Here is a 16,296-nt window from a genome sequence, read left to right as displayed (position 1 = left end):
TTGCCATCCTCCCTCTCGCCGGTATCATACCACGACTCACCGCAGATCATGAGCAGCTACGTCGATCGCCTGGCCGAGGAGGACAGGAGCGGCGAGGATGACAGTGGGCCCGGATCCGACGACGAGCAGCTCGACGCTGACACCGGCAAGCGTACGAGCAACGGCGGCAGCAACAACGGCAACGGGATCCGTAGGAATAGCCGTCATGGCAGCGACGCAGGCAGCATGGACGACTCTTCCGAGGAAGAGGACGACGACGACGATGAGGAGGAGATGGCGAAGGTATGCTGAGATCCACCTCCAATGCATGGCAGGCGGGACGTATTCACTGAGACGCATCGCCAGGTTCGCGAGGGATTCATTGTTGACGACGACGAGGACGAGATGTCTGATGGCGAGCGCGATCGACGACGTCGTCGTCGCCGCAAGCGCAGGAGGCGTGAGATGCAGTCGGGCGAAGAGGAGGAAACGCATCACCGCAACAACGACGAACTCGATGAGGACGATCTCGATCTTGTCATGGAAAATGCTGGCATTGACATGCGCAAGCCCGAGGAAGCTGTAAGAACTGGTGGTTTATTGGGATTGATAATCTGCTAATTGCCACAGCCCGCCTCGAAGCGCCAGAAGCGTGCTAACGACGGCCTGACCGATATGTTCGCCGACGAGGACAGAGAGCAGTCCCCCTCAGAGATGCCTGCAAAAGTTGCACCCCGCAACGTCTTAGATGAGTTTGACGACTTCATTGAGGAAGATGAGTTGTCCGACGACGAGGCCGCCGACAGCGCTGCCGCGGATTCCAGCAGGGCCGCGAAGTCTGGCGGGCGCTCAGGCGGCCGTGTGGCGATTCCCGGTGTGAACCAGGAGCAGCTCGGCGAGATCTTCGAGATATTCGGCGACGGCGAGGAGTACGACTGGGCGCTTGAAGCCGAAGAGGCCGAAGCGGGAGACGAGTACGATGAGGATAAACCTCTGACCGAGCTGAAGGACGTGTTCGAGCCTAGCGAACTTGCCGAGCGCATGCTTACGGATGAAGATAACGCTATCCGTGCAAAAGACGAACCTGAGAGGTTTCAGCTTTTGCGCAAGCCGTTTGCTCGATACAAACTTACAGAGGATGAAAGCTATCTCGAAGAAACGTGGATTATTCGACAGATCGTCGCGCAGAAGAGCGATCTTCTCGACCGCCGTCCTGAATTTGAAACTCCGCTGAGCAAGGCGATTCACAAGGTTCTTGATTTCATCGTTAAAGAACAGCTGGAGGTTCCTTTCATCTGGCACCACAGACGCGACTATATTCTGTATGACGTCAAGCGGGAGAATCGGAATGCGCCGACCCCGATTTCTGATGAGTACGCTCCGGAGTTTTTGCTAGATCAAGACGATCTATGGCAAATTCTGCAACTCGACATCAAGTTCCACTCAATAATTGAGAAGAAGCACAATGTCGACAAGTTGTACACAGCGCTGAAGGTGCAAGATATCTCAGTTGACCAGCACATCAGCAACGCGGAGAATTTACAGGACTACCAAGATCTATGGGATTACCTGCAATTTCGGTACTCTGCAAAGATTAAGGATCTTGCTTCTACGCAGCCCGCGAATGTTGGGCGAAATAAGGACAACTCCGACGACGAAGACGAAGATAACGAGGAGAACGGGGTCACAGAGCTAATTGCATCCGGAAAGCGACCCAACTCTCGGTATGCCGGGTTCGAGCGCATCCGGTCCGGTCCGATATACAATGTCGTTCGTGCGTTTGGCTTGACCGCCGAGCAATTTGGTGTGAATTTCCAGGAGAACGAGAAGCTACACAACCCAACAGATTCGCCCGACTTCCCCCTAGATCTTGTGGACCATTTTATCAAGCCTGCAGACGGGACCGAGCCGAACAGCGACGCGGCGATGTCGGCGTTTTCGTCAGCCAAGAGCATGTACGCAGAGGAAATCTTTCATGATCTGCGGACTCGCAATTTTTTGCGCAAAAAGATTATCCGGGCGCTTGCGAGAATGAATGTACACCCGACGGAGAAGGGTCGGAGGACGATCGACGAAACGCACGAATTTTATCATTTCAAGTTTGCGCGCAACCTAGACATCCACGATATCCTCTCTGATCCCGAGACGTACTTGGAGATTTTGAAGGCCGAGTCGCAGGGTCTTGTGACAGTTCAGTTCAAGCTGTACCAGTATGACCAGTTTTTTCAGCGGGTTTGCGACAATATCTTATCCGACAATACGTCTGAGGCGGCGCAGGCGTGGAACAAGGCGCGTAAGAGCGTGTTGCGACAGGCCATGGGCAAGTTGCTTCTACTGATGTGCGGCGAGATTCGCGAGGACATGCGAACCCAGTGCCAGAATAAGATCGCCCAGAAGTGCCGTACCGCGCTACTGGCGCGACTTGACCAGGCGCCATACAAACCACTTGGGTTCGAACTCGGTACTACGCCACGCGTAATTTCGCTGTCCAATGGAATGGGTGATCCGATCAAGGATGCGACGGTGTGTATCTTCATGGACGACCAAGGCCGGCTCGTGGACACGCTGAAGCTCGGAGATATGAGAGATGACTTATTTCGGGTTCAGCTGGTTGATTTCGTCAAACGGTGCAAGCCGGACGTCATGTGCATGGCTGGATTTAGCGTATCGTCAAATCGACTGTACAGGGAGCTACTTGAGATCATTCATCAGGAGAAATTGACGACACCAGAGGATGAAAGCGGGCAAGAGAGCGCGCTGGAGTTGGTCTGGGTGAACGACGAAGTCGCGCGACTGTACCAGAATTCGCCGCGAGCGATTGAGGAGTTTTCAGAACTTGCACCTTTGGTCCGGTATTGCATTGCGCTTGCGCGATATGTGCAGTCGCCGCTGCTGGAGTACGCCGCGATGGGCAAGGATATCTTTGCGATCGAATTTCACCGGCAACAGACATCTCTGCCGCGAGATTTGCTGCGTGATATGATCGAATCTGCGTTTATTGATATCACGAACATGGTGGGAGTAGAAATCAACGAGGCGATTAAGGTGCCGTATGTTGCGAACGTACTGCAGTATGTGTCTGGACTTGGCCCGCGCAAGGCGTCAGGGATGCTGAAAGCGATCTCGTCGAGTTCGAGTGGATTTTTGAATACACGTTTCGAGCTCGCGACGAAGCAGATTTGCGGTGTGAAGATCTTGATGAATTGTGCATCGTTTTTGAAGATTACGTGGGACGACCAGGATGCGGCGATGGCGGCTTACCGGAGTGGCGAGACCACGGAAATTCTTGATTCAACGCGAATTCACCCGGAGGACTACGAGCTCGCCAAGAAGATGGCGGCGGACGCGCTGGAGCTTGATGAAGAGGATTTGGTGGACCTCGAGGGCCAGGGCGGTGTCGTTGCACAGCTTATGGAGGACGATCCCGAGAAGTTGAACGAGCTGATTTTGGAGGAGTACGCGGAGGAGTTGTTGAAGAACTTCAACCAGCGCAAGCGCGCGACGCTGGAGATCATCAAAGACGAGCTGCAGCACCATTACTTTGAGCAGCGGAAGCCGTTCAAGCTGTTGACAGAGGAAGAGGTGTTCACGATGCTTACAGGCGAGACACCACGGACGCTGGCGCAGGGCATGGTTGTGTCGGCGAATATTCGCAAGGTCGCAGACAGGTTTTTGATTGCGAAGCTGTCGTGTGGGATTGACGGTAACGTAAATGTGATGGACATGACGAGTCGCACGGATATGCCGTACCCGGCTGCTATGTTTTACTATGGACAGACGGTGCGGGCGGTGATCAAGAATGTGAACTACGGCACGTTCCAGGCGGATTTAAGTTTGATTGAGGAGGAAGTGGACGAGGCGCTGAAGCATCCGGTGTTACCATTTGAGCATGCTGTGGACTGGGCGCGGATCACGGATAAGTGGGACGCGGCAGAGGCAGAGCGGGATCGCGTCAAGTTTGATGAGAAGCACGATGAGGAAGAGAAGCGCGGGATACGTGTTATCAAGCATCGACTGTTTAAGCCGTTTAATGCGAAACAGGCCGAGGAATACCTGGCGCCCATGCAACGAGGAGATTTGGTTATTCGGCCTTCGTCAATGGGGTCGGATCACATCGCGATTACATGGAAGGTTGCGGAGGGCGTGTACCAGCACATTGCGGTGCTGGAGCTCGAGAAGGAGAATGATTACACGCTGGGCAAGGTGCTCAAGATCGGGGACAACAAGTACTCTGATCTGGACGAGCTGATTTTCATGCATGTGCAGGCGATGGCGCGCAAGGTAGACGAGATGATGAACTCGGACAAGTTCCAGCGGGGCAGCGTGCGCGACGTGGAGAAGTGGCTGAACACATACACGGAAGCGAACCCGCGGCGATCGAGCTATGCGTTCTGCTTGAACACGAAGAACACAGGGTACTTTGATTTGTGCTTTAAGGCGGGCCAGAACGCGAAGCTGGGAGTATGGCCTGTGAAGGTGATTCCAAACGGGTACATGCTAAACAAGGCGGTGTATCCGAGTGTGCAGGAGCTATGCAATGGGTTCAAGACGATGTATCAGGCGCGGATGATGCATGGACGGCGGTGAGTGTATAATAGGAAGTGAAAATTACAGATTTTATTACAATTCCAAATAGTATACAAGCAAACAAGGAGAAAGACGCCTATGCCACAATGCAGCAGGTAGAGTCCTTCTTGGGGCTGTCGGCGGCAGGAGTAGGGGCGGGGACGGCGGTAGCAGAGGCAGGAACAGGCTTAGACACTTCAGCCTCGACGGCGGGCTCTATCGGAGCGGACTCTGCAGCGGCGGTGGCCTCTACACGAGCAGCGATTTTGCTTTCATGTAGTCAATATGCCTTGGCGACGGTGTTGTAGAAAGCCTCGCCCTGGAGAGAGGCGATCTCCTTCTCGAGATCGGAGGGCTGACGGGAGCCATCACCAGCGGAGAAAGTGCCAGCGCCCCAGGGAGAGGAGCCGTGAACTTCGGAGAGATTGGTGAGCTGGGCGAAAGCCGGGGAGTAACCCAGGGGCACGAAGATCATGCCGTGGTGGACGTAGGTCGACATGGCATTGGCGAAGGTGATCTCCTGGCCGCCGCCGGGGGAGGCGGTGGAGACAAACTGGCCAACGTACTTGCCAGTGAGCGCGCCCTTTGCCCAGAGGCCACCGGTGTGGTCCCAGAATGCCTTCCACTGGGCGGGGAAGTTGCCGTAGCGGGTGGGAACACCGAAGAGGAAGCCGTCGTACTCGGTGAGGGTGTCCGCGCTAGCGACGGGGTAGGCGGGCTTGGGAGCCGCGTACATCTTGGCGAGGACCTCCTCAGAGAGGGTCTCGGGGACCTGATAGATGTCGACCGTGCCACCGGCCTTCTCGATCCCGGCCTTCTCGGCCTCGGCCATCTGTACGATGTGTCCATACATTGAGTAGAGGATGATCTGGAAGTTTTTAGTCAATGCGGGGTAATCCTCAACAGAGAGAGACATACAGCGATCTTGGGGGCCATTGCGGATATGTGGCGGCGTAGAGAGCGGCTGAGAACTATAGAGAGCGGCAGTAAACGAGACCGGTGGAGGAGACGTAAGTAACGGCGGGGCCGGGGGAAGTTATAGAAGGTGCGTTGCTACGCGACTGGCGATCGCAGTGGCAGCGCGAGACAAACGCCGCACGCACGGGCCGTTAAGCGAGGGGCTTGTGTGGTTTGTCACGCTTAGTCACTTGCCGCGCTGACTTCGGCTTACGTGCTGTGACAAACGACCGCGCGGACCAAGGCGGAAAGTGACGCCGTTGCTACGGCAACCGCATGGGCACGGGAACTGCCGAAATGGGAAGCGACACGCCGGATTGGGCAGGTGCCGGAACGCGTGGGTGCGGAACCACGGGAATGTGTTTACTCGTGTGGCTTACGGAGGATTATTCACTGCTGAGGCTGCGCTACCCAGGCCCGGGCTTCACAGGGCCCTAGTGGCCGCGCCGTATATAACCACTGCCCACCCACGCCGGCCAACATACCACTAACCCGCCACCACAACTGACCTGCTACCGCCCCGCAGAACCGTTCACAATGTCTCCCCGCGTTGCCATCATCATCTACTCCATGTACGGCCACATCAGCACCCTTGCTGAGGCCGTCAAGGTCGGCGTCGAGTCGGCCGGCGGCAAGGCCACTATCTTCCAGGTCCCCGAGACCCTCCCCTCTGAGATCCTGTCGATCCTCCACGCCCCCCCGAAGCCCGACTATCCGATCGCCGACATGGACACCCTTGCCAACCACGACGCCTACCTCTTCGGAGTGCCTACTCGCTACGGCACCTTCCCTTCGCAGTGGAAGTCCTTCTGGGACGGCACGGGCGGCCTCTGGGCCAAGGGCGCGCTCATCGGCAAGACCGCCGGTTTCTTCGTCTCCACAGGCACCCCTCAGGGCGGCCAGGAGACCACCGTCTTCAGCTCGCTGACCGTGCTCGCGCACCACGGCATTACCTATGTGCCCCTGGGCTACCGCGCCGCCGCCGAGCAGTCCTCCTTCGAGGAATTTCATGGCGGCTCCTCCTGGGGCGCCGGCACCTACGCCGGCGCCGACGGCTCCCGCGCTGTCACCGAGCTTGAGAAGAAGATCGCCAACGTCCAGGGCGAGTCCTTCTACAAGTACATCGAGAAGCTCTATTAGACGAGTTCAGTAGTCTGTCGTGATTGTATGAATGCATGATGTGCCACAATATGCAAACCCTGTCCCTACGTTGCAGCGCCGTGCTTCCGAGGCCGGGTAGCCCATAGGGTCAGGGTTGAATTGAGTTTTTGCCCACAAGCCCCGTTTGCTGACAGGTGGCGGCCAATGCGCTCTCTCGATAAAAACTCCGCGTCTCATCGTCGATACCGTCATCACCACAGAACGCGGGCCCGCTGTGCTCCACCTCTACCGATGGCGCCTCCCTCCGCCATGAAGTGGTCCGGCCGCGCGTTCGTGCGCGGCTCCACTGAATCCTCCCGCATGTTCCTACTCACTATTTGCGTCGCCGGCCTGCAGTTCACATGGATATGTCACCCGCCCTGTTATCATCCCTGATTAATTGCTCTCGCTAACCTCCGCTGCACGGCGTCGAACAGTCTTATGTCAACGTATACCTCCTCTCGCTCGGTATGACAAAGTCGCTACTCTCCTTTGTGTGGGTTGCAGGTCCGCTGTCTGGCCTTATCATGCAGCCGGTTGTTGGCGCTTGGTCGGACAAGTGTACCTCCAAGTACGGCCGCCGACGCCCGTTCATGATCGTGGGCTCCGTCATTGTTGGACTCTCGCTCATGCTCATGGCCTGGACGCGCGAGTTTGTTGATCTCTTTGTCTCCAGCGAGGAGTGGGCGCCGACCGTCACGATTGTCTTCGCCGTGCTCTCCGTCTTTGCGGCTGATTTCAGCGTCAACGCGGCGCAAGCCTGCTGTCGTGCAATTATTGTGGATTCGCTGCCCAAGGCCAAGCAGGAGCTTGCAAACGCGTGGGCTGGCCGCATGGTCGCCGCCGGCCATCTCGTGGGTTACTACGCTGGCTTCATCAACCTCATCAACTATTTCCCCTTCCTTGGCAACAACCAGCTCAAGATCCTATGCGCCATCTCCTCATTCGCGCTACTGCTCTGCGTTGGCATCACCGCGTGGGCCGTTGAGGAGCGCGTGCTCACCATCACAAATGAGGAGGCGAGCAAGATCTCGGTGTACCACATCCTGCGCTCGCTGCTGCACACCGGCTTCCACCTCCCGGTGCGGATTCGTCAAATCTTCACGGTGCAGCTCTTTGCATGGTACGGATGGTTCACCTTTTTGTTTTATTCGTCCACGTGGGTTGGCGAGATTTACGTACGCTACGACGCCGATGGCCTGGCGAACTCTGGCGATCGCGTCGGCGATATTGGCCGTGTTGGCTCGCTTGCCTTGACTATGTACTCCATCGTCACGCTCCTCTGCTCGCTTGTGCTGCCGTTGCTGGTAGTACCTCCCAATTCGGACAAGCATCGTCTAAAGTCGACTTACGCGCACCTGCCCGGTCCCGTCGTAGAGTTCCTGCATTTCATCGGCCCCTACCGTCCGACCCTCCCCACTGCATGGGTCGTGGGCCACATTGTCTACGCGATCGCAATGTTCTCCACCATCTTCGTGCGTACGGTGCGCCAGGCGACTTTCATCGTCGGTCTCTGCGGTTTCTCATGGGCGCTGGCATCGTGGGCGCCATTTTCACTACTGGCGGAAGAGGTGCGCAAGCTCAACCTTCCTGCAGTGTCCGAGAACGGATACCAGTCTGTGAGCGTAAAGGACGACGACGAGATCGCAAGCGCAGTGCAAAGCGTGGATGTGTCCGCCGAGGAGATCAACAACGAGCGACTCAGCGAAACGCGTTCACGGAACAGGCCGAGTCCACCCGTGGACCCGCTATCTGCGGCCGAGGCTGCGGATGTGATTGAGAGCATACCCGCGCAGGCATCTAGTTCATCCTCTAGCGACATCGTGGAGACCTCCTCCGAGGTGAGCGACGAAGAAGAGTCTTCCGAACAGGCCGGAATCTACTTGGGACTTCACAACGTATCCATCACTGTCCCGCAGTTTGTGTCAACATTCGTGTCATTCATTGTGTTTGCCATTCTCGATAACGGCAAAAGCGATGACTTAGTCGGCGATGGCGACGAGAAGCCTACCGGTGTGAACTCGATCGGAGTTACGCTGCAGCTCGGCGCGATCACTGCGCTCATTGCAGCGTACATGACGCTCAAGCTACGGAAGAACCCGTGATGACAACGACGGGAATGTGTTTCTGTTATGCGTTACTTGCTTTTGTGTTTCTAGGTCGCGTCGTGAGGAAGCTGGAAGGAGCAATGTTGTTTTTAGATTTATGCATTTATCACGTGTGCTGTGCCGCACAAGCCCTAAGTCAAAGCCCTAACGCAGTCACGCATCAGTTAGATGGCATTGTCGGAGCCCTAAACAACGGCGGGTACAACATCGCGCCCGCAAAATTAGTATGTGACAATTTCGTACCCATCAGGCCCGGGTTTGGTGCACTCACTACTCACGCCTCATCCATCGCGAGCAACCCTTCCTGCTCCCACCACATACCACTACCAGTCTTCAACATCACCGCATTTCACCGCCACTCAGTTCCAAGTCGACAATGAGCGTTGTTACCAAGGAAATTGGCGGCGTAAGTGATATTTGTTTTGCGCTATCATCCGTCGCGGCGGCAGCCCTGTTCGTGCGGACAATATCGAAGATGCGAAGAAGGGACTGTCTACCTATCTCGACTTTCTCCTCAGCGACAGTGCTGATCGCACGCTGACGCCGATGGCGCTGATTCCTTTGTGATCTCTGCTAATATCTCTGATCAGGCTAAGAACGGCGGCAAGCGCGTCCTACCAGCCACCAAGGCCTCCAAGTGGTACCCCGCCGAGGACATTCCCGCGCCCAAGAAGGCCCGCAAGACCGCGCGGCCGGCCACCCTCCGCTCGTCACTAAAGCCTGGCGCCGTGCTCATCATTCTGGCTGGGCGATTCCGCGGCAAGCGTGTTGTCCTACTCAAGGCCCTTGAGGACGGTACTCTTCTCGTCTCAGGCCCGTTCACTGTTAACGGCGTTCCCCTGCGGAGGTGTGTATTCGAGATTATATTTGTCTGTGCAATAGCGTGCTGACAAAGCCCAGAGTTAACCCCCGTTACGTGATCGGCACATCCACTGTCGTCCCCGTCGAGTCTGTTGACGTGTCCAAATTCGACAAGTCTTACTTCGCCCATGAGAAGAAGGCTAAGACCGAAGCCGAGGCCGAGTTCTTTGGTGAGGACGGCGAGAAGAAAGAAAAGAAGACTGTCGTGAGCGAGTCGCGCATTGCAGACCAGAAGGCCGTTGATAGCGCCCTCCTGGCGGAGATCAAGAAGGTCCCCGCGCTGAAGAAGTACCTGGCCAGCAGCTTTAGCTTGAAGAAGGGTGACAAGCCACACCTTATGAAGTTCTAAGTGCATCTTGTCGTTGACCAGAACACCAGTCTAAAGGTTTGTGCCTTCAATAGCGCGCTTAGATGGGTATGCGGTGGTGATGATATGTAATAAAAATAAAACATCGTGTCTGACTGTAGTCGGACAGTCTCTCAAGGCGGAACGCACGTCTTTGTACAAATACAAAAGCATCTCGTTCATAAACATTTGTAGTTTCGTATTTGTCTGAGGAGTGGTAATTCGGAAAAGCCCAAACCCTGCCATCGCACGATACTGAATCCAACACAAGTCGGAGACCTCAAGTGAACAAGCCAACCCGTTTGCTCCTCGATCCGCATCTCTCACGGCATTTGCACACGCATCGCTTTTTATATTGTGCAGCAGAGTTGTCCACGATCTTAAGATAGCTTCGTCACGGCAACGCGCCGTAATTCGCGTGAGCAAACGCGAAAAGCGTGAAGTATCAGGGTTTCATACATACACGCTCTAATACCCACTACACCAGCAGCATCGGTACCTAGAGCATATATCAGAAGAACAAATTCAAAAATAATGGCTGAAGCACGAAACGCGGCAGCCGTGCCTACAAGTTCAATGACGGGCAGTGGTCTGACACCGACGGTAGTGCTGTCAACCGCGGCTCACGACGACATCGTGATGAGCGAGAACAGCAGCGCGGCTGCTACGGCTGCGGGCGAGACGTCGACAATGGAGGGTGTTGAGAATTTTAATCCTGTTGCCGCGGCCGCGGCGGCTGGGGAGAGGACTGGTGCTGCTAAGGAACAAGGCGAAGAGGAGGAAGAGGAGGAAGAGGAGGAAGAGGGCGAGGAGGAGCAGGAGGAGGCAGAGGAAGAGGATTCGAATGCGGTTGCGCATGTGGAGAATGGACATGCGGTTGTGGAGCAGCAGCAAGGTGACGACGACGACGACGAGGCGGAGTCATACTACAGTACGTCTTGTGTATTTGCCGAATTCTGTTTTGCTGAATCTAACGTACGCATAGTCACAGAATCTGGCTCGTCGCACTCGGAAATCGAGACATGGATTACGTCGTTCTGCTCGATTCGGGGTCACGAATACTTCGCGGAGGTCTCGGAGGACTTCATCGAGGACGATTTCAACCTGACCGGTTTGAGTTCACTAGTGCCGTATTATAAAGAGGCGTTGGATATGATTTTGGACTTTGAGCCCGATCCAGGTAAGTTCATTGAGAAAGACTGAAGGGGTGTGCACAGCTGCTGATAGAATATAGATGATACTGCGCGGCTGCCGAATATGCCGATTATAGAGAACTCAGCGGAGCAGTTGTACGGGCTTATTCATGCACGGTTTTTGCTCACGCGGGCGGGGCAGACCATCATGGTGGGTTTACGCATTCGTTGTTTCTACTGTTGTTCAAGCTAATGCAAAACCTGCAGGCCGAGAAATACGATCTGCAGCACTTCGGTACCTGCCCGCGCTACTACTGTCACCAAACGCCGGTTCTCCCCATCGGCACCTCGGATCTCCCCGGCAACGACACCGTGAAGCTGTACTGTCCGTCGTGTGCGGACTTGTACACACCACAGGGTAAGGAAGAGAACGAAGTCGACGGCGCGTATTTTGGTACGAGTTTCGCAGGCTTGTTTTTGAAGACGTACACGGATATCGCGGCGTTGTACGGCGGCATGAGGATTCCGCCGTCGTCGGAGCTGCCGCTGGAGCGGCGGCATCCTAGCAAGGAAGGTAGTGTTAGCACGCGACGACCGATGCCGGGGTCTTCAGTAGCCCATCCGATTACGATTCCATCTGCTACGCCGATCGATATATCAACGCCCCCGATAACTCCTCCGCCGCCCGTCAGCGCGGTCGTCAACTCGCTCACGATGTCGACACTTCCACCAGCACCTCCGGCTGCTGGTTCCGCACAGGCACCAGTGGTGGTTGCGTCGTCGTCATCGGCGGCGGATACTTCTACGGATACAGTCTCGACAACCGAGGTGGATGGGAAATGGGATACCTACGAAATGCATCTTTTCGGCTTCCACATTTCTGAACGCGCAAAGTCAGGTCCGCGGATGCGGTGGTTGCGTGAACGGCCGAAGGATCTTACCGAGCTAGATCCATATTAGATATTTAGTTGTTGTCTATTCTTTGGTTTTCGCTTTTTTGTTTTATCTCATCGCGTCCGCCATCATTGCATAGTTATATCACTCTGTCAGTTTGTTTCTGTTTTGTAATGACCTCTGGATGTAAGCTTTGTCCCTCCCTCTCAGTGTGTTGTTTCAGTTGGACTGGTTGTTCTTCCTCACGACCGCACGTGGATTTGTAAGTATGTACTATATGTTAGTCCACAGAATTTATTCTAGAGACTCTACTAATTTACAACTGTAACCAATAACACATAACACAAGATAACCTAATAACCCCCCCCCCCCCCCCCCCTCCCCCTCTCCCGTTCCCCGTAATTATCCACTGCCATTATTGTGCTTATGCGAGGTTATGCAAGGTTATGCGAGGCCTGCTGCTCCTCAACAACGCGCTCCTGGAAATTATCGTCATCAAGTCTCTCCATCAGTCTCGACTCGTCGTCGTCGCGGTTATACTTGCGGAAGAGTACGAAGAATATGATACCAGCGACAGTGGTCACGACCGCGAGCCCAGTGTAAGTACGGACCATATCCGGGTCCTTGGCAGTGGGCGAGATAGCTATGCCAAGCGCCGCACCGAACGCATTGGTGAGGAGGAAGACCGACATGACGAACGACTTCATGGACGCCGGCGCCTTCATATATGCGAATTCGAGACCAGTGACGGAGGCGAAGATCTCAGAAAGTGCAATAAAGATGTACGCGGGCGTCTGCATCGCGACGTGAATCTGGTTCGGAATCGTTCCGCCTTCACTCGCATCGCACGCGAGAGGGTGGTCGTAGCACGGGCCGACGCTGTAGATCATGTTCTGCAAGACAGCCGCATACGCCATCGCGACGGCGGCGAACATGAAACCCATAAAGATGCGCGAGATAGGCCGGAACGGAATGCCGATGCGGCGCAGAAAGGGGTATAGCAACGAGTCACAGATGGGGATGAACACGATGATTCCGATCGGATCGATGTTCTGCATGATGTCGTTAGGGATGCCGTGCGTGTCCATTTGACCGGCCTGAGAAATAAAATTGTTCACCATCTGGCCGTACACGAGCCAGTAGATCGGGTAGAACACAAACACCTTGCACGCGTCGAGCGCGCGTGAGACTTCATCGACAAAGTTCTCGGTCCACGGCACGGGCGGCAAACCGGCATCGGCGCGGACGGAAGGCTTTGCCGGCGCGAAGGAGCGCGAGGCAGCGCCGATGCAGACGATCTTGAATGCGTGCGGTATGACAGAGCCGGAGGGAGCTTTCTTGACGTAGTACGATGATCCGAATACCAGCGTCGCGATAGCAAAGAAGAAGAATAGGAACGGCAGCAGGTACGCAGCCCAGAAGCCTACCTGGAGCTCGAGCTCAGTGGTTGCAATCGCAGACAGCGAACCGATGTTGATGCACATGTAAAACACCATGAACAATGACTGAATCGTCACCGCGGGATCCACAATCACGCGCTCACCGCTCTTGAGGGTGCGGATGAACTTCTTGGTCCGCGTGTACTGCTCTGCAATCAGTGGGGAGACGTTCGCCTTGATGCCGCCGGTACCGAGACCAATGATGATCATGGCGACGATTAAGCCGCCTAAAGACGCGCCGTTCGCGATCGCCATCGGAATAGAGGTGGTCACGAGGATCAACAAGCCCGTCACATACATCAGCGCAAACAGGAAAATCGTGCGGTACTTGCCCCAGTACTGATCTGCAATGATCGCGCCCATGATTGGGGTCACATAGCACCAGAACTGGAAAAAGTAATTCAGCGCGGATGCCTTTGCCTGGCCGAGTCCGATGGCACCGGGGCGGAGACCGCCAGCGGGATATTGCATGTAGTTCATGAATGGACCGGTGAGGCCGTAGTAGGTGAATCGCTCGCACAACTCGACTACGGCTACAAGCCATGCTGCCAGAGGAAGCTTGTCGCTGACGACCCTTAGCGTGCGCAGCTCCAGCTCGGAGATATCTTCGTCGTCTTCCACGGTGCCACGCATAGATACGGAGGGGGTGCACGAGGAGGATGCGGAGTCACTGTGCTTGTCCTCAGTGGCAAGTGACTTGGAAGTGTCAGCGTATCTGTGCTCGACAGCGGCGACGGAAGAGAGGGGGTCGACTTCCTCAGGCTCGGTGGAACTTGATTGGGTTCTTTTTTCGTTAAGGTCAGCCATCGAGGTGAGAGAATCGAGAGATGAAGAGAGGGGAATGAAGACAGCGGATGAGATCTAATAGTGCTCGCGCAGATGCGATTGTGTCTGGCGCACAAATCGCATCACTGGCAATAGGCCTGCGATTGCATGCGATACATAGAAAGGTGCGACTTACGTCCTTGATATGAAGAAGGTGTCTAAATTTGACGCACGCTCATCTGCCGCGATATCGTCGGCCGGAATAGGTAAGTATCCCGCTGCAGAAGGGCGGACCATACGGCCCGCCATTGTGATGTGGGAGGGGAGGGGGAGCTGGGCTCTCTAAGATTGTCATAATTAGCGAGACATAGCGATATCGTGAGTGTGCTGCCGGAGGCGACGCGGGTCATAGGTATCCGTGCCAGGGAATATGAGGATATCAATTTCATGCAGGGTCTTATGGCATAATGGCAGTCGCGATTAGGCTTGAAGCACAACTGACGTGGTGAAATGTATCGGCGAGACGAGCGGCCCACGGCAGTGGTGCAATCGTAGTAGCAGCAAGAACAGCAGGCACTCCAGACTACAGCACAGCACACCCGTCCAGAGAACACTTACAGAGAAAACAACGTCTAACGACTGCGAAAGAGACGCGCCGGGAGGTGGAGACTTGGTCGTATGCTTTGCCCCGATGGCTGCCGGCCGCGACGGTCCCCAGACATCAAACTGGAGAAGTCGAGGGCTTTGTGGTCGCGCTGACTGCCCCATTCACTCAGGCTTTGAACAGTTCCGCGCGGAAACCAAATCTTTACTGTAAAACTCCTATATGAACACCTAACATACAGCTCTACTCATATAGTACAACATCTTAAAACATGGTTGTTTTCCTCCGCCGCTTCTTACTGCCAAAGAACCCAGCACCATCATCCCGCCCGCTGTCCCGGCCACCAACATCCCCAAATTTCGCCGTCTCGCGCCGTAGCCGCCGGATATTGCGCTCACGCTCGACCTCACGTCGCTCGATTTCCTCCTGCGTGAGCTCCTCAACCGTAGGGGCCCACTCTGCACCCAGTCCTTCTTGGTCGACGCGCCAGCCAGATTCGGCACCGTATGCGGCGTCGTTGTCGACCTCCGTAGACAAGTGGCCCTCGCATGCTTCCTTTTTCAGGCGAATGAGAACTTCGTAGATGGAGTGGGCGATAGCAGGGTAGAACTCGCCGGAGAGGCCCATGTCCTTGACGACAGTCTTTGCGAACTGCTCAGGTGTGAACGAGAAGCCACTTTCGTCGATGATGTCGCTTGTGTTGTCGTCCTCGTTGACGATAGTGCGTCCACCGGAGGCGAGGTCCCATTCAAACTTGTCCTCGTACAAGTGCTTCGCGAGATGTAAACTGAGTTGGACGATGACGTTCTGGATGCCCGGAGGCAGGTCGATCGTCGCGACGGGCGCGTACTCCTCGATCTGCGTGCGAATGGCCTGTGCGATCTGAGGTCCGTAGACATTGGGAGGGATGTCGAGGTCGATGCACATAATCTGGGAGAACTGTTCCGGGGTAGTGAGCCGCTCGGAGAGGTTCCACAGGAAGAAATCTGAGAGGCGGTAGGAGCCCATGTCGAGGTTGATGCGAATGGGGATGAGCGTCTCAGGCAACTCTGCTGCGGCCTCGAGCTGCTCTTCTGTGTGGTAAACGTGATTCGTCATGATCGCGGGCCTGCTCTTGATCGCTACCGGCGCCGGTGTGCCGTTCCCACCCGCACCAGACCCGCCGGCACTAAAATCCTCATCATATCGCCGGTCGTCATCAAAATCGTCGTCGGTCTCGGCATAGTTGCGCTTTGCGGCGCGTGGAAGCGTACCGCCGGTGGAGATGAGCGCACCCTGGGGTACGAGGAGAGCGGTCACCCCCGTGCGCATGCGCGCACTGTAGGTCGAGATGCTGGCCTGCCCCTTGCGGGGTGGCAGGATGGTGATTACCGGCTGCGACTGGTACGCACTACGGCGTGACATCGTGCTGGCGCGGTTGGAGAGGAGGGAGAGTGCAATGGTGATCGAGCCTGCGGAGGGTTGGAGAAGCGCATGTTGATAGTCCACGAACCCCGTGTGCTGA

General features: G+C 55.7%; 8 protein-coding genes across 8 annotated transcripts; 5 read left to right on the top strand and 3 right to left on the bottom strand.

Moving 5' to 3' along the window:
- The first annotated feature begins 16 nt into the window (after nt 1-16).
- V1518DRAFT_421462 (SH2 domain-containing protein) lies at nt 17-4,612 on the top strand. Its single transcript, XM_066905232.1, has 3 exons — nt 17-282; nt 346-561; nt 610-4,612. Exons 1-3 carry the CDS (start codon nt 49-51, stop codon nt 4,564-4,566), a joined length of 4,407 nt encoding a protein of 1,468 aa, XP_066758011.1. The 5' UTR covers nt 17-48; the 3' UTR covers nt 4,567-4,612.
- Nucleotides 4,575-5,581, bottom strand: V1518DRAFT_421461 (flavoprotein-like protein). Its single transcript, XM_066905231.1, has 2 exons — nt 5,464-5,581; nt 4,575-5,413 (listed from the first exon to the last, which is right to left on the bottom strand). Exons 1-2 carry the CDS (start codon nt 5,479-5,481, stop codon nt 4,826-4,828), a joined length of 606 nt encoding a protein of 201 aa, XP_066758010.1. The 5' UTR covers nt 5,482-5,581; the 3' UTR covers nt 4,575-4,825.
- A 458-nt stretch (nt 5,582-6,039) lies between these two features.
- On the top strand, nt 6,040-6,642 carry V1518DRAFT_376758 (flavoprotein-like protein; the record flags this gene model as incomplete). The annotated part of the gene is made up of 1 exon (XM_066901555.1): nt 6,040-6,642. The coding sequence occupies one exon, from the start codon at nt 6,040-6,042 to the stop codon at nt 6,640-6,642; it is 603 nt and encodes a 200-aa protein (XP_066758009.1).
- A 142-nt stretch (nt 6,643-6,784) lies between these two features.
- Nucleotides 6,785-8,904, top strand: V1518DRAFT_94921 (uncharacterized protein). Its single transcript, XM_066906715.1, has one exon. It carries the CDS (start codon nt 7,113-7,115, stop codon nt 8,745-8,747), a length of 1,635 nt encoding a protein of 544 aa, XP_066758008.1. The 5' UTR covers nt 6,785-7,112; the 3' UTR covers nt 8,748-8,904.
- Nucleotides 8,905-8,999: 95 nt separating this feature from the next.
- Nucleotides 9,000-10,143, top strand: V1518DRAFT_421457 (60S ribosomal protein eL6). The gene is made up of 3 exons (XM_066905230.1): nt 9,000-9,156; nt 9,341-9,597; nt 9,651-10,143. The coding sequence occupies exons 1-3, from the start codon at nt 9,127-9,129 to the stop codon at nt 9,958-9,960; spliced, it is 597 nt and encodes a 198-aa protein (XP_066758007.1). The 5' UTR covers nt 9,000-9,126; the 3' UTR covers nt 9,961-10,143.
- Nucleotides 10,144-10,164: 21 nt separating this feature from the next.
- Nucleotides 10,165-12,338, top strand: V1518DRAFT_421454 (casein kinase II regulatory subunit-domain-containing protein). The gene is made up of 4 exons (XM_066905229.1): nt 10,165-10,888; nt 10,943-11,137; nt 11,192-11,301; nt 11,358-12,338. Exons 1-4 carry the CDS (start codon nt 10,492-10,494, stop codon nt 12,048-12,050), a joined length of 1,395 nt encoding a protein of 464 aa, XP_066758006.1. The 5' UTR covers nt 10,165-10,491; the 3' UTR covers nt 12,051-12,338.
- Nucleotides 12,339-12,372: 34 nt separating this feature from the next.
- V1518DRAFT_421451 (POT family-domain-containing protein) lies at nt 12,373-14,897 on the bottom strand. The gene is made up of 3 exons (XM_066905228.1): nt 14,807-14,897; nt 14,385-14,530; nt 12,373-14,207 (listed from the first exon to the last, which is right to left on the bottom strand). Exons 2-3 carry the CDS (start codon nt 14,495-14,497, stop codon nt 12,419-12,421), a joined length of 1,902 nt encoding a protein of 633 aa, XP_066758005.1. The 5' UTR covers nt 14,498-14,530; nt 14,807-14,897; the 3' UTR covers nt 12,373-12,418.
- Nucleotides 14,898-14,960: 63 nt separating this feature from the next.
- On the bottom strand, nt 14,961-16,239 carry V1518DRAFT_421447 (uncharacterized protein). The gene has a single exon (XM_066905227.1). The coding sequence runs from the start codon at nt 16,194-16,196 to the stop codon at nt 15,057-15,059; it is 1,140 nt and encodes a 379-aa protein (XP_066758004.1). The 5' UTR covers nt 16,197-16,239; the 3' UTR covers nt 14,961-15,056.
- Nucleotides 16,240-16,296: the final 57 nt, after the last annotated feature.

The sequence above is a fragment of the Limtongia smithiae genome (genome assembly GCF_038497785.1).
Source record: "Limtongia smithiae strain NRRL Y-17922 unplaced genomic scaffold V1518scaffold_11, whole genome shotgun sequence".
Classification (NCBI taxonomy): Eukaryota; Fungi; Ascomycota; class Lipomycetes; order Lipomycetales; family Lipomycetaceae; genus Limtongia; species Limtongia smithiae.
This window is presented reverse-complemented; position numbering and strand designations above follow the sequence as displayed.

What these genes read in the sequence shown, in the direction of transcription:
- V1518DRAFT_421462 (XM_066905232.1), top strand. Translation starts at nt 49, where the DNA reads ATGAGCAGCTACGTCGATCGCCTGGCCGAGGAGGACAGGAGCGGCGAG. An exon ending in ATGAGGAGGAGATGGCGAAG is followed by an intron (nt 283 to 345) that starts GTATGCTGAGAT and finishes ACGCATCGCCAG; the next exon opens with GTTCGCGAGGGATTCATTGT. An exon ending in TGCGCAAGCCCGAGGAAGCT is followed by an intron (nt 562 to 609) that starts GTAAGAACTGGT and finishes TAATTGCCACAG; the next exon opens with CCCGCCTCGAAGCGCCAGAA.
- V1518DRAFT_421454 (XM_066905229.1), top strand. Translation starts at nt 10,492, where the DNA reads ATGGCTGAAGCACGAAACGCGGCAGCCGTGCCTACAAGTTCAATGACG. An exon ending in CGAGGCGGAGTCATACTACA is followed by an intron (nt 10,889 to 10,942) that starts GTACGTCTTGTG and finishes ACGTACGCATAG; the next exon opens with TCACAGAATCTGGCTCGTCG. An exon ending in GGACTTTGAGCCCGATCCAG is followed by an intron (nt 11,138 to 11,191) that starts GTAAGTTCATTG and finishes GATAGAATATAG; the next exon opens with ATGATACTGCGCGGCTGCCG.
- V1518DRAFT_421457 (XM_066905230.1), top strand. Translation starts at nt 9,127, where the DNA reads ATGAGCGTTGTTACCAAGGAAATTGGCGGC. An exon ending in TTACCAAGGAAATTGGCGGC is followed by an intron (nt 9,157 to 9,340) that starts GTAAGTGATATT and finishes ATCTCTGATCAG; the next exon opens with GCTAAGAACGGCGGCAAGCG. An exon ending in AACGGCGTTCCCCTGCGGAG is followed by an intron (nt 9,598 to 9,650) that starts GTGTGTATTCGA and finishes GACAAAGCCCAG; the next exon opens with AGTTAACCCCCGTTACGTGA.
- V1518DRAFT_94921 (XM_066906715.1), top strand. Translation starts at nt 7,113, where the DNA reads ATGACAAAGTCGCTACTCTCCTTTGTGTGGGTTGCAGGTCCGCTGTCT.
- V1518DRAFT_421451 (XM_066905228.1), bottom strand. Translation starts at nt 14,497, where the DNA reads ATGGCGGGCCGTATGGTCCGCCCTTCTGCAGCGGGATACTTACCTATT. An exon ending in ACCTTCTTCATATCAAGGAC is followed by an intron (nt 14,208 to 14,384) that starts GTAAGTCGCACC and finishes TAACGAAAAAAG; the next exon opens with AACCCAATCAAGTTCCACCG.
- V1518DRAFT_421447 (XM_066905227.1), bottom strand. Translation starts at nt 16,196, where the DNA reads ATGTCACGCCGTAGTGCGTACCAGTCGCAGCCGGTAATCACCATCCTG.